The sequence below is a fragment of the Mya arenaria genome, chromosome 5 (genome assembly GCF_026914265.1).
Source record: "Mya arenaria isolate MELC-2E11 chromosome 5, ASM2691426v1".
Taxonomy (NCBI): Eukaryota; Metazoa; Mollusca; class Bivalvia; order Myida; family Myidae; genus Mya; species Mya arenaria.
Window position 1 is genome coordinate 44,877,309 of NC_069126.1, and position 15,675 is coordinate 44,892,983.

General features: G+C 36.6%; 1 protein-coding gene across 6 annotated transcripts in view; it reads left to right on the forward strand.

The window, feature by feature from the left end:
* LOC128235272 (uncharacterized) overlaps positions 1-15,675 on the forward strand; it is a 28,633-nt gene that overhangs the window by 4,351 nt on the left and 8,607 nt on the right. For 2 of the 6 annotated variants that reach the window (XM_052950076.1, XM_052950077.1), the window contains exons 2-6: positions 156-239; positions 3,624-3,749; positions 7,631-7,826; positions 10,874-11,025; positions 15,060-15,151. In XM_052950076.1, coding sequence (XP_052806036.1) covers positions 198-239; positions 3,624-3,749; positions 7,631-7,826; positions 10,874-11,025; positions 15,060-15,151 — 608 coding nt within the window. In that variant the 5' untranslated portion in view covers positions 156-197. Of the gene's footprint in view, positions 1-155; positions 268-3,623; positions 3,750-7,630; positions 7,827-10,873; positions 11,026-13,757; positions 13,804-15,059; positions 15,152-15,675 lie in introns of those variants that run through there. The other 4 variants (XM_052950079.1, XM_052950078.1, XM_052950080.1 and 1 more) reach the window with 3 other exon arrangements.

Here is a 15,675-nt window from a genome sequence, read left to right on the forward strand (position 1 = left end):
ATAAACATCCTTTCTTATCAAAGTAAAATAGTATAATTATATTGTAGCTGTATTTTTAGCTAATATTTTTCTAAGAAAGAAGTCAAGGTATTATCATCTTAGTGTGGTCATTGATGTTGTTGTTTCATTCAAAATCTTAACCTTGACCCCTACAGAAACCATCCCCGTTGCTAGTGAAGGTGAGCAAGTACAGGACAATGTATGATGGTGAGGAGTCATGTGACGCATTCAATAAAAAGGTGAACATGGTTTGGCTTCTTCAATCATGTAGGTTCTATTTTTTATATTTCTATTTATTTTCATTCCTTAAATTAAAAAGTCAAAACTAGTATTCCAATAAATTTGGTATTTCAAGCAAGAGGTAATGATTGTAGGGTCATTACCAGGTGGTACCAAATACCTTCTTCATTTAAATGCTGCTTTGTACCTTAGGCAGTAAAACCACTATATCCCATGAATCTGACATTGTGAACTCAACCGGTGGTAAACAAAAACTACTGCTTCAATGTTGAGACCCTTCTACCGGTGTACCAAAAACACACAAATCGCAGAATACTTGAATACGGTAAAATTTTCCTCTTTGGGCCAAAATCTACCTCTCTGGAGAACAAATCTACCTCTCTGGAGAACAAATCTACCTCTCTGGAGAACAAATCTACCTCTCTGGAGAACAAATCTTGGAGAACAAATCTACCTCTCTGGAGAACAAATCTACCTCTCTGGAGAACAAATCTTGGAGAACAAATCTACCTCTCTGGAGAACAAATCTACCTCTCTGGAGAACAAATCTACCTCTCTGGAGAACAAATCTTGGAGAACAAATATACCTCTCTGGAGAACAAATCTACCTCTCTGGAGAACAAATCTACCTCTCTGGAGAACAAATCTTGGAGGACAAATCTACCTCTCTGGAGAACAAATCTACCTCTCTGGAGAAAAAATCTACCTCTCTGGAGAACAAATCTACCTCTCTGACAAAACAAATCTTGGAGAACAAATCTACCTCTCTGGAGAACAAATCTACCTCTCTGGAGAACAAATCTTGGAGAACAAATCTACCTCTCTGGAGAACAAATCTACCTTTCTGGAGAACAAATCTACCTCTCTGGAGAACAAATCTTGGAGAACAAATCTACCTCTCTGGAGAACAAATCTACCTCTCTAGCACAGCCACGAGGTTCACATGTATGCGACGTGAATTAGACTCATCCATTATTGTATTGAGGAATTCAGCTGAACAGAAAGGGGAAAATCAGTTATATGTAGCCTCATTACTCTCCTGTTTGATATTGGATTAAAATGAATTTAGGCCTGACTACATATGATCTCATATTATCTTTGTGCTACATGTTTGTTGGGTGTTATAATTGCATAGAGTTGTTTCCTCTCTAGGAAAAAAGTAAGGCTCTAATGATAGTCTTAATGTCATTGTCAGTGTTATGCAAAAACTATAACCTTTTAAAACCTTTAAAATATTCCAATGAAATTTGGTACACTTGGTTAGTTTAGTTGAGACTTATTTATTTTACAATGATTGTGAAACAAATTGTAACAACATTATGTTAATTACTCTCGTTGGCACGATGTAACGCAAGAGTGCAGTCTTGTGTTGTCAGGGAAACGAGAGTAACCAGAGGAAACCCACTTGTCCGGCTTGGTGACCACAAACCAAACTCACATGTGCCCCGGCCGGGAATCGATCTCGGGTTGCCTAGGTGTAAAGCAAGTGCGCTAACCACTTTGCTAACCGGACAACCATAGTACCAGAGACAGTATGAATTTTTTTTAAAAGGGGCTTAATGATTATTGGGTTATGTCCCTTGTAAGACTGAATAAACAAAAAACTGATAGGTGTCCCCATTGGTTTTGTGGCATTTCTGGTTGCTCTTCTGTTTAATTGTGGACGTAAAGTACAGGTATTGTCAAAACCGCGCTGCCATTATCTGCTACGGTAGCATTGAGCAAGACCTTTGTATGATTTCTATGCTAAATACTCTGAAATCATTTATATTCGTGGGCTTGAAATTTAGTGGTTTTTCAAAAAAAGACAATTTAGTTGGTTCTTAAATTTGTGGATTTTCATTTTTTTTAAAAATAAAAAATAATCGAAGCTGCGATCCTCAATTATCTGCAAATGCGCCATATTGTGTTATGTATCAAATATGTCATGCAGTTTATGACACTTCAATGGGACAATATGTCAATTAGTGCAAAAACCCATACGTTAATTTTCCCTTGATCGATAATTTAAAGGTCATAAATAAGGATGCCACCACATCAAGAATACAAAATAGTGAAGCCTTTGAATTTCAATTAAGTATTTTTTCAAACTTCGAGAGAAAAAACCCAAGGGTGTTTAATTTAATAATTGATTGAATATTTGATCAAAGAAATAAAATCAAGTGGCAAAGCTCAAACAGACGAGTTTTATAATCTTGTGCCGCAAAGGTGGTTAATACTCTGGCAATGTCATACAAAAAAATTGAATTCAAGTACTAATAATTTGCTTTCATTTATTATCATTAAAGTTAAATAATAAACATAATATAAAACATATTAACAGTAAAATAAACAATGATTTAGGTACATGTACATAAAAATTGCATACTGCTCCCATGTACATTTATTTGAATATACAAAGTCATGTAGACCCTTTCACATGGACAGTAGGATTTCAGACTTAAAGGACAAACTTTTGTTGGGATCTTGAATTCGTGGATAAGCCAACCAATGAAATCCACTAAAATTAATGTCCCATGAATATTTATGATTTCACAGTACAAGTACATGTTGTGAGATCAATTTTGATGAAGGGTAAGGCCCAATGACATGGAATGAAAATCAGATATTCACCCTCAGTATAATATTATTGTTTATTCAACAATAGAATCTATTGAATTCAAGTCCACCTGCATTTTTACACAGAAAATCTTATCTTATTGGCTTAACAGTGAGATATTATATAAATATTGCATGGCTCCCAGTGTGACAGTTCATATTGTCAACATGAGGGAAATACTGTTACCAGTATTTACCCGAATGTTGACAATATGTACTGTCCCACTGGAAGCTATGCAATATTTATTTTATTATACCGAACACAGTTACATTTATAAACATAATATATACCATTTTTACCATTACACAACTTTCAATTTTAGTCAATTTATTCTGTAATTATTTGTTTGTTTACATTAGCTGTCAATTTGTTGCAAATGTTGTTTAGAAATAAAGCAAACACGGTTGTAACCAGATTTACAACACATTTTATAAGCGCTTACCACCTCAGACTTGGGAAACCAAAAAATGCCTATTTTTAGACGCGCGTGCTATGTGACAGTATCATGTCAGCCGGTCAAAACGGTACTGTCAGTGTGTGACGAAATTGCCCATTATGGGTATTTGAGAGATTAGCATGGGCAGGTCACGTGAGGTATAATAATAGTATACAACACAAGCTCATGTCATGTCAGTTCAAAAAGGGATAGTTTACACATGCAAACTGTGATTTGATGAATTACCCTGCATTTTTGCATCTTGCCAGATGGGGTATTTTTACTTTGTCAGATTGGGTAGTTTCACTTTGCCTTTGTATGAGTATTGTGTTTGTGATGATTTTGTAGGGTGGTTGTAAAAGGTTCCCCAGCCCTTTTATCCTGTTCTCCGCACATTACCGACGCCAAATTCGGGAGGAAGAACCCGAAAAAAATTATTCTTTTGGAGCCTTAAGTCGTTTGGTTGGAGAAAAGGTAATAAATTTGTAAATGACAGATATTAATGCTTATTGCTCTTTAAAAAAGTGAAGTAAAGTCATTGGGATATAAGGCTCCCATGTTTACACGTGTGAACGGTGTTGTGTCGTTTTTCGACCGTAAAAGTTAACGAAATAGCAGACCATTTAACTGCAACAGTCACCGCATTAAAAAGCATGCAAAAATAGTCCAAGTATTCTTCATGCATCAGGCAAACAGTCTTAAATGTGCCAACCTTTCATTTAATTTTAAAAAGATGGTGACATGTAAGTGCAACTTCTGTGGAATGGAATTGTCGTATTTGGGGTGAAATCAGTCTGTACGAAAGTCATTATCACATTGCAGGACACGAGGTCCTGCAATACAGTCTACATTGCAGGACCGGACTAGTTTTTGCAGGACCAAAAATTTTATGTACATCTTAGTGAAAGTCAGAGCTTCCAACAGGGTCTAAAATCCAAGTCAATGACTCTTGAGATCTGATTTTCAAGATTCAATATCAGATCTCCAAGTGTCATTGTTCTGTTTTTCTTAATACTTGGTCTTTCTTCATAAATTATAGTTCTCATCTGTCATAAGATGGCATTGCAAGGTACACGATTATCCATACGTCCAAAACTGAAATAATAAAAACAAACAAATCCAGTGTTTTATTAGGATCAGCTGTATTAATCCACTTTTCATTCTAGAAAAATCTCAAGTAAGAGAAAAAAATATTATCAATTTTACTTAATAGTATATCCGTGCTCCAGTCAGTATTTGAAAAGGGTAGGGTGCTAGGCTATTAAAGGGCACTTTTGATGCGCATTGAATGAGCCCTAATGGGGCATAACTGCAAGGGCCATTGCTCAATTCATAATGTGTATATGTGTAGTAACTACTTTCAATACTACAGTAATCATAAGTTTGCTATGAACACTTTAGCTGTTATTTTTACTTTAATTAGTGTCAAAATTATGTATATTTTGTATACTTTAATTTCTGAAATTTTGCTCTGTCAAACAAAAGGGCACAGAAGGGTGGAAAAGTACAGCAGGGTGCCACACCCTGCTATATAGGCCTAGCTGGAGCACTGGACTATACCTTGTTGTTTTATTTCCTGCTCTTAGGTGGTTAAAAAATTCCAAGGGTCAAAACATGGAAAATTATGTTCTGACACTTGTGGACATATTATTTATTAAATGCATGTTCAGTGAAAACAGGAATTATGCATGTAACCGGTAAACCCTATGCATCAGAATCCTACATGCAACAGCGATTGTTGAGTTGCACTGACATTTCTCATTTAAAAAACGTTGACTGCGCAGGTTTGTGGGCATTCCTGTCTCGTTTTCCTCGTGGAAACAATTCTGCAAGTTATAATTAACTACCAATAATACAACTATATTTAATTGATCACGAGCCTGACGTCACAGGTCATGGTTCAGAATCGTGTCAATATGTCGGCAATGTTGAATAAACAAATACGCCGAATCGTAAGATAATGATTCCGATTATCGGAAAATTTAAAACCAGTCAAGGCGCTGCTCTAAATTTCGAAAAGAGATGTTATAGGCGAAAAGGGCCGTTTTTAGCGGTAAGGAACATTTATTACCAAAGAAACTCGCCAGCAATTTTTTTTCTTCCGAAAAGGTATCCGTTAATTTGCATAATGGGCGGAGTTAACACGTCATTGAGTTTGAGTGCTGCTAATTGACATGGAAACCTTCAGATTCCAGATCGATAATCAGTTGTCACTTCGGGTGTTAATTGCTCTTGACTTTAATTGATTTAAAAGGCATTTAGATCATGCCTTGCGGCTCCTTTTAAATGATTAATAATACACATTTATGATATCATTTTCGGGTCATTTACGATTTCTGTGCGTCAAAACCCGTGGAGCTCGGGTCGATAAACGCCCTGATTAAGTTGGTTTGATCAAGTAAACATAGGTTAGTTAATAATATTCACATGATACACGATTAACACATATTTATTTAATCATTTTGCCCCACAAATTATTGCCGGACACGCGGGCCTGCAAAATAGCTGCGATTGTCGGACCTCGTCATTTATTACCGGCGGGAGCCGAGGTCCGACGAACTTTCGTACAGACTGTGAAATATTGGGAAAACGATGATTCATTTGAAGCATATCCACATATCTCAAGAAACCGTAGTATTGGTTAATATAAATAGTCACAATTAATTCTATATCATGCTGATTTACGATAATTTGTTTTATTCCTGATGTTAAATTGTGAACACAAATTTTTAAATAAATATTTTTACTATAATTTAACATTAATCCCATTGCGAGGACCCTGATAAAAATAGATAATCATGATGGCACAACATGTGTGAATACAGGGTTAAAATAAATGAATGATCAGGAAATAAAAAAAATATTGGATTATTTGTGCAAAGATTTATAATATACAGACGAACAGAATTTAAAATTTGGATACTGACTATGAATGCATAGAGACTAGAAAATAAGATGATGTTTATTAAATATTTTCAAAATCTTCTTGTTTCAAACCACAAGGCCCATACCTTTGATATTTGTTGTGGAGCATCATATGATGCAATTGAAAACATTTGAAATAATGCCCCTTGGGCAAAAGCTGGCCCCACCCCTTTTGACTTACTTATTAATTTTTAAAGCTACAGTAAGGAAATTTTGACCATGTGAACGGTTTTGCAAACAAGCATTAATGTTGTTCACGGATGTCCTTGACTTTGACCTTTGACCGACTTTTTATTTTTAAGGCTACAGAAATGAAATTTTGACGATGAGTACAGTTTTAAAAGCAAATATTTCTTACCCTCAGAATACCTTTACTTGGCAAATATTAAAATAGTTTATGCCACTAATCTGCTTACAACACTTCCTGTCCTCAGATGTTGAACGTGCAGCGTTTTCAGCTAACCCAAACACTAAAAGTGAACTTTATATTTGTTGCCTATTACTCAAACGTACATGCTCTGGATTGAAAATGACCACAAGAGCCATGCCAGTAGAGCATAGGCCCTTTTGGGCCTCTTGTTTATGTCTTACTCCCAGTCATCTTTGTTATTGGCCTGTCTGATTCAGATTCAGTCATAGCCAGTGGTAAATGTTGGTGTCTTAAGGTACAGTCATAGCCATTGGTTGATGTTTGTGTCTTTAGTTACAGTCATAGCCATTGGTTGACATTGGTGTCTTTAGGTACAGTCATAGCCATTGGTTGATGTTGGTGTCTTAAGGTACAGTCATAGCAATTGGTTGATGTTTGTGTCTTAAGTTACAGTCATTGCCATTGGTTGATGTTGGTGTCTTCAGGTACAGTCATAGCCATTGGTTGATGCTGGTGTTTTAAGGTACAGTGATAGCCATTGGTTCATTTTGGTGTCTTAAGGTACAGTCATAGCCATTGGTTGACATTGGTGTCTTTAGGTACAGTCATAACCATTTGTTGATGTTTGTGTCTTTAGGTACAGTCATAACCATTGGTTGATGTTTGTGTCTTTAGGTACAGTCATAGCCATTGGTTGATGATTGTGTCTTTAGGTACAGTCATAGCCATTGGTTGATGTTGGTGTCTTTAAGTACAGTCATAGCCATGGTTGATGTTGGTGTCTTTAGGTACAGTCATAGCCATTGGTTGATGTTGGTGTCTTTAGGTATATAGCCATTGGTTGATGTTGGTGTCTTTAGGTACAGTCATAGCCATTGGTTGATGTTGGTGTCTTTAGGTACAGTCATAGCAAATGGTTGGTGCCAGTGACCTCAAATTTGTGTTTTCTGTATTTAATCATGCTTGCTAAAAACCTTTTCTTTTTTAAATAAATGACTTTTTTTATTGATAATAGTTGCAAAGGTGTATAACAGTGTGTTCATGAGGTCATTTTTTTCAGTGGAAAAATATTAGCAAGGAGGAAAAAGTGCACTTTAAAGATAAAGCAAGAAAATTTGCTGTAGAGCGCCTTGCTCAGCAAGAAAAGAAAGCCTTCAACCTGAGCCTGGCAAAACAGCAGCAACAGCATCAACAGTCTTGGAATGAACAGCAGCCACGTGCTCCTGGTCACCCACCAGGCCCAAGGACTCAGCCAAGTATGCTACTCTTGTGTTTAATTTAAATAATCTGAATAGAGTGCACCTTCCAAATTCCAAAAGATCTCAGTCACACTTCTTCAAGCTTTACATGGAAATTCAACCAAATTTGCTGTAAATAAACCTTAAATAACTAGGATAGCCGTAAGTCAGCTCTAGCATAGACTGTACACTTTCTTGACAAATGCTCTAAACATTTCCAATTGCTGCTGCAAGGCCTGCTATTTAGAAAAACAAACTTTTTGTACTTAACTTCTTGGGGGCTTTTTATTAACTCAACCTTTTAGTCAACTGCGAAAAGTTTAAGCCATTCCATTGCTTGGTAAGAATACCATTTATCAAGTGTAAACAAGACATTCTTGTTGGCCAAATGTTGCATTGAGGTTTTCATGGATACGAAACTTCTCGGCAACATCCTTAATTAACTTGTCAAAATCACACACACAACAAAGGGTAATTAGTTACTTCATGAAACACCCAAGATATATACAGGATCTTTAATCAGTGTTTATTTTGTATCAAACTTATTAAACAAGATCATTTTAAAATGATAACTAGAAGATCTGTGACATATGGTAACAAACACAACAAGGAATATGTAGTTATGTCATGGTAACACACACAGCAAGGTGTATATAGTTATGTCATGGTAACACACACACCAAGGTGTAACTAGTTATGTCATGGTAACACACACAACAAGGTGTAACTAGTTATGTCATGGTAACACACACATCAAGGTGTAACTAGTTATGTCATGGTAGCACCGCACCAAGGTGTAACTAGTTATGTCATGGAAGCAATACACCAAGGTGTAACTAGTTATGTCATGGTAACACACACAACAAGGTGTAACTAGTTATGTCATGGTTACCGCACCAAGGTGTAACTAGTTATGTCATGGAAGCACCGCACCAAGGTGTAACTAGTTATGTCATGGAAGCACCGCACCAAGGTGTAACTAGTTATGTCATGGTAACACACACAACAAGGTGTAACTAGTTATGTCATGATAGCACCGCACCAAGGTGTAACTAGTTATGTCATGGTAGCATCGCACCAAGGTGTAACTAGTTATGTCATGGTAACACACACAGCAAGGTGTAACTAGTTATGTCATGGTAACACACACAACAAGGTGTAACTAGTTATGTCATGGTAACACACACACCAAGGTGTAACTAGTTATGTCATGGTAACACACACAACAAGGTGTAACTAGTTATGTCATGGTAACACACACAACAAGGTGTAACTAGTTATGTCATGGTAACACACTCAACAAGGTTTAACTGGTTATGTCATGGTAACACACATAACAAGGTATAACTAGTTATGTCATGGTAACACACTCAACAAGGTGTAACTAGTACTGTCATGGTAACACACACAACAAGGTGTAACTAGTTATGTCATGGTAACACACACAACAAGGTGTATCTAGTTATGTCATGGTAACACACACAACATGGTGTATCTAGTAATGTCATGGTAACACACACCAAGGTGTAACTAGTTATGTCATGGTTGCACGGCACCAAGGTGTAACTAGTTATGTCATGGTAAAACACACAACAAGGTGTATCTAGTTATGTCATGGTAACACACACAACATGGTGTATCTAGTAATGTCATGGTAACACACACAACATGGTGTATCTAGTAATGTCATGGTAACACACACAACAAGGTGTAACTAGTTATGTCATGGTAACACACACAACAAGGTGTAACTAGTTATGTCATGGTTGCACCGCCCCAAGGTGTAACTAGTTATGTCATGGTAACACACTCAACAAGGTGTAACTAGTTATGTCATGGTAACACACTCAACAAGGTGTAACTAGTACTGTCATGGTAACACACATAACAAGGTGTAACTAGTTATGTCATGGTAACACACACAACAACGTGTATCTAGTTATGTCATGGTAACACACACAACAAGGTGTAACTAGTTATGTCATGGTAACACACTCAACAAGGTGTAACTAATTATGTCATGGTAACACACACAACAAGGTGTAACTAGTTATGCCATGGTAACACCGCACCAAGGTGTAACTGGTTATGTCATGGTAACACACACAACAATGTGTATCTAGTTATGTCATGGTAACACACAAAACAAGGTGTAACTAGTTATGTCATGGTAACACACAAAACAAGGTGTAACTAGTTATGTCATGGTAACACACTCAACAAGGTGTAACTAGTTATGTCATGGTAACACACACAACAAGGTGTAACTAGTTATGTCATGGTAACACACACACCAAGGTGTGACTAATAATGTCATGGTAACACACACACCAAGGTGTGACTAATAATGTCATGGTAACACACACAACAAGGTGTAACTAGTTATGTCATGGTAACACACACAACAAGGTGTAACTAGTTATGTCATGGTAACACACACACCAAGGTGTAACTAGTTATGTCATGGTAACACACACAACAAGGTGTAACTAGTTATGTCATGGTAACACACACACCAAGGTGTAACTAGTTATGTCATGGTAACACACACACCAAGGTGTGACTAATAATGTCATTGTAACACACAAAACATGGTGTAACTAGTTATGTCATGGTAACACACAGAACAAGGTGTAACTAGTTATTTCAGGAACAAAAACATGCATCCCATTGATAGCAATTTTGTTTAAAACTTATTTATTTTTTGTGTCTCATACCAAATCTATTCTTTCACACTTCTTTTAACACTTTTAACTCTTGCTACCTTATTTATTTAGTTCTCAATCATTACACTCATTATATTATTTTAGCATTTGAATGGGGATTACTTATTTTCTTATACAGTGCAATTGCATTCCAAGAGGAGTGGAAGACCAATTCTTTTAGCAGTGGTCACATGTCCAGTATCCAAGAAATTACTAGTGTTTGAAAGACAGTTCCTCAAATATTCTCAATTATCATACTTTTTTTCATTTTAAAATAAAGCCTTACATCATCAGTTATAAAAAGCTGAAAAAGACGTACAAAATATACAAGATTATTTTAAACAAATCTGAACATTGCAGGTATTAACCCAGTCATTGAAGGAAGTGAAAGTGCTATGACAACCGAAGGATACCATGGTGCTACATCACAGCAGCTGTTCCTGAATGAAAACAATTGTGGTGCAGCTGCAATATCCTATCTGAACTTTGGTGCTCATAATAAAAGCAGGCTGGTGAGTGCAATGATTATAATCATATGATTATTAGTACAGTGAAACTGCGTTCCCTCAAACAAGCGGTTGTTCGAGAACGGGCGTTCCCTGGAGGTCGGAGCTTGGTCCCGAACTTTTTTCCTTCTATTTTCATAAAAAATATACCCAAGCTGCATCGAAACCTAATTATGTCGAGCAGTCGAGCAATACCCTCGGTCCCAAGTACACAAATCGTGCACAAAACCTTATGGCTCCCTCGAGGACATAATTTCACACTTTTTCCCGAACGCGTGTTCCAAAATAAACAAACAATTGCTAGGTGTTAAAATTTTCGCAAGTTGTAAAAGTTGCAATGACAGTTGAAAGGCAATTTGGTAAGGTGTGAAAAACCGTTTTTCACTGTTAACGCATGACCGATATTAGTTGATATGGGCATTTGAGATGATAATTATGAGAAGTTTATGACGAGGAGTTAACGCTTTAGGTGTGGTCAGAAGGTTCTTTGAATTCACTGCCGATGCAGACTGTGATCTTTAGACGCTCTGTACGCTGTCACGTCACAATACGATTGAACAGTTTCGTGAAACCAAGCAAGATGCGCCAATCAACAATCCTTGATTTTGCGAAACTTAAATCTGACTAATGCCACAATATGTACTGTCATTCAAATGTTGCTTGTTACGAAAATGTGCATTTTGGTTAAAATAAACATTTTTAGTTATTAATAATTGTTTTTTTCTTTTGCGTTTTACATTTAGTTTACGTCAACCTTTGAACATATAGCGATTTCTACAACGCAACACATAATCGGTGTCTTAGTAAACAGTCTGTTTGACGACTTCAAACTTAAAATACACTGAAAGATATTTCATATCAAACTGGAAAATTGAAAATCGGGTGTTCGAAACATCGGTTCCCTCAAGATTTTGGCTCGGTCCCTGGCGACCTCGAGCGATCGCAGTTTTACTGTACTCAGTTTTGAGGTTTCAGCTATTATCCATCCCCCTTTCAACTAGTCATGAATGTTGTGCAAGCTACCAATCAGAGTATTTTTAGGATGTGATTCTTGATCAATGATTAACCGCTCTGAAAATGTGTAAAAATGCAGCTTGTAAAAATGCATCTATGTCACCATTTTGCTACCATCACACTTGTCCTGGATGTTATTGCTCGCCCTATTATGTCAGGTCTCACACACTCAGAATCATGCTCAGTACTGTACCTAGGCATGCTCCAGTATGCACGGCATACAAATCAATATCAATTCTCCTGAAATGATCAATGCCTGAATTTCAGAATCAGGGATCAAATCAAAGGCTGAAGAGGTATATATATATATAGCATTTCACAGGTTACAGTATGTTGTCATTAGGCAGAATGTTGGTATTCAGAATGCTTAGAAATAGTTCTTCTCTAACTTGAAATCTTAAAAAAAATCCTATGGGCGGATACATCTCCCGCTTTTACCATTGATGAAATATTCAGACAAAGAAGTGAAAGACCTTTGTATGATGAGGTCCCATTCAAGTGTATGAGCTACCCTGTTTTTAGCTCTACTGGTCAAAAGCCAGAAGAGCTTATGCGATTGTTAAGTGTATGTAGTATGTGCGTCCTTGCCTCTGAAACAATTGCTTGTGAACACAAGACAGTCTTCAGTTTTGATTGTATCTCGATGAAACTTGTACAGTATTTAGATATCCATTAGAGCTCGGTTCCTTTCGAAAACCATTCAGATCCGCCCATGCATGCCTAGATAATGGGCCTTGAAAGTATCTGCGTTTGTAAACACTTTCTTGTGAACATGATACAGTCTTCAGTTTTTATTGTATGTCAAAGAAACTTGTACAGTATTTAGATATCCATTAGAGCTTGGTTCCTTTTGAAAACTAGCCAGATCTGCCCATGCATGCCTAGATTATGGGCCTTGATGCCAAGTCTACATGAGTGAAGTCTTGTTTTAGCCAAGTTTACATGTAAAGTCACAATTGCTTGTGAATGTTTGTTCATATTATGCCCCTCGGGTCATTACTGGCTATGCCCCCTGGTTCACAGGTTTGGTATACTTAAATTGGGAAATGTTTGAAAATCTTTTTGTCTGAAACAGCTATGCAGACCCTTGCTATTTTGAATTAGGCTTAATTTAGTTGTCCGCTACCATGGTTGTTCAAATTATGCCCCTTGGGTCAAAACTGGCACAGACCCGAGGGTCACAAGTTTCCTAGAGACTTTTTAAGAAATATTTTTAAAATCTTCTTGTTTCAAACCAAAAGGCCCGACCCTTTTGACCTACTTTTTATTTTTAAAGCTACAGCAATGAAATTTGGACCATGTGTGCAGTTTTGCAAATGAGCATCAATGTTGTCCTAGTATGTTCTTGACTTTGACCTTTTGACCAATTTTTTTATTTTTAAAGCTACAGAAATGAAATTTCTACCATGAGTACAGTGTTGAAAGCAAATATTTTTTTTCCTCAGATGACCTTTACTTGGCACATAATAAAATAGTTCATGCAACTAATCTGCTTACAACACTTTCTGTCTTCAGGTGTTGAACGTGCAATGTTTTCAGCTAACCCAAACACAAAATGTGAACTATATGTTTGTTGCCTAACACCCATACATACATGCTCTGGATTGAAATGATGCATAGGCTCACATGGTCCTCTTGATTTTACATGCACCAGTGTATAGCACTGTCATACTGGACCCCCCTAACATCCCTCCCTGAAGACAATTAGTATATTATTTTTTTAGTGGTTTTGCTTGGAATTAAACCTGCCACCCATGGATTAACAATCAGGTGTGTAACAACTAGAACACAGATCTGCCACTTTTTCTTCACTTGTCCTTTATTTACAACTCAGAGAAACATACTGCTTAACAGCCTCATTCATGGCGCCACTCTTAAATTCTTGCTATTCCATGATATACAGGCTCAGTCTGAAGACAAGAAGACCATATTCAAACAATTATATGTTAATTAACATATATATATATATACTCTTTCAGCATTTATCAAGACCAACAAGGAACATCATTCCTTCTTTGTTTACTATGAGTGATAACAATTCCCTTTCAATCTCACTCTTTTGCTCTCGCCCTCCTGCTCTATCAGTCTCCCCTATCTCTCTAGCAATATCTCATATCTTGTTCATATGTCTCAAACTTTTATGGGAAAATCCACGTTCTTTTGATTTACGATTATATCTTTGTATACAGCTTCTTTACCACTAAAATTGTTTCAGCGAGAGTCTCAGGAGAACCAATTGTTGTCGTTACGTCCGAATTCTGTAGAATTCAAACTTTTGTAAGCATTGTTCTTTATAATATTTAAATTCACTATAATGTGTATATTTTTTTGATTTCGCTATGAATCAGTTTCAATGTTCCTGATTGATTACAGGCCCTTGATCAATAATGCGTATCAACTTTAATTTTACTGAAACCTTTTTCTTGCTATCATTGAATGCTGTGTTATGAGATGATTTTACTGAAACCTTCCCTGGTTTATTTTTGGTTGCTGGGTTTTGAGGTGATTTTTCTTTAAACTTCTCAGGCTATTGTTGGATGCTGTGTTTTGATGTGATTTTACTGAAACCTTCACCTGCTATTGTTGGATGCTGTGTTTTAATATGATTTTACTGAAAACTTCATCTTCTATTGTTGGATGCTGTGTTTAAATATGATTTTACTGAAACCTTCATCTTCTATTGTTGGATGCTGTGTTTTAATATGATTTTACTGAAACCTTCATCTTCTATTGTTTGATGCTGTGTTTTGAGATGATTTTACTGAAATCTTCTCTTGATATTGTTGGATGCTGTGTTTCTAAATAATTTTACAGCCTTAAACACTTAAAATGTTTATTTATCCTTATGAAAAATATGTTACATCTTACATTTAACCACAATGGGTACTTTTCCTCTGCCAGATTAACATAAAACACAGTAGTTATAACTTTTATTATATAGACCACTTACATGACTGTAATATGTAACATGTAGTCTGTATGAACATGTGTATTGATATGAAATTTGAAACATCTTACTTCTTTAGGGTCCAGAAGATGACTCCCATTGCATACATCATCAACCAGGCCAGCTAACAAAGTATGGACCAAATCACAGTGGCCAGATGACCGATGATAGGTAAGTGATTCTTAAAGCTGCACTCTCACAGATTGCAAGTGATTCTTAAAGCTGCACTCTCACAGATTGCAAGTGATTCTTAAAGCTGCACTCTCACAGATTGCAAGTGATTCTTAAAGCTGCACTCTCACAGATTGCAAGTGATTCTTAAAGCTGCACTCTCACAGATTGCAAGTGATTCTTAAAGCTGCATTCTCACAGATTGCAAGTGATTCTTAAAGCTGCACTCTCACAGATTGCAAGTGATTCTTAAAGCTGCACTCTCACAGATTGCAAGTGATTCTTAAAACTGCATTCTCACAGGTTGCAAGTGATTCTTAAAGCTGCACTCTCACAGGTTGCAAGTGATTCTTAAAGCTGCACTCTCACAGATTGGAAGTGATTCTTAAAGTTGCACTCTCACAGATTGCAAGTGATTCTTAAAGCTGCACTCTCACAGATTGCAAGCGATTCTTAAAGTTGCAAGTGATTCTTAAAGCTGCACTCTCACAGATTGCAAGCGATTCTTAAAGTTGCAAGTGATT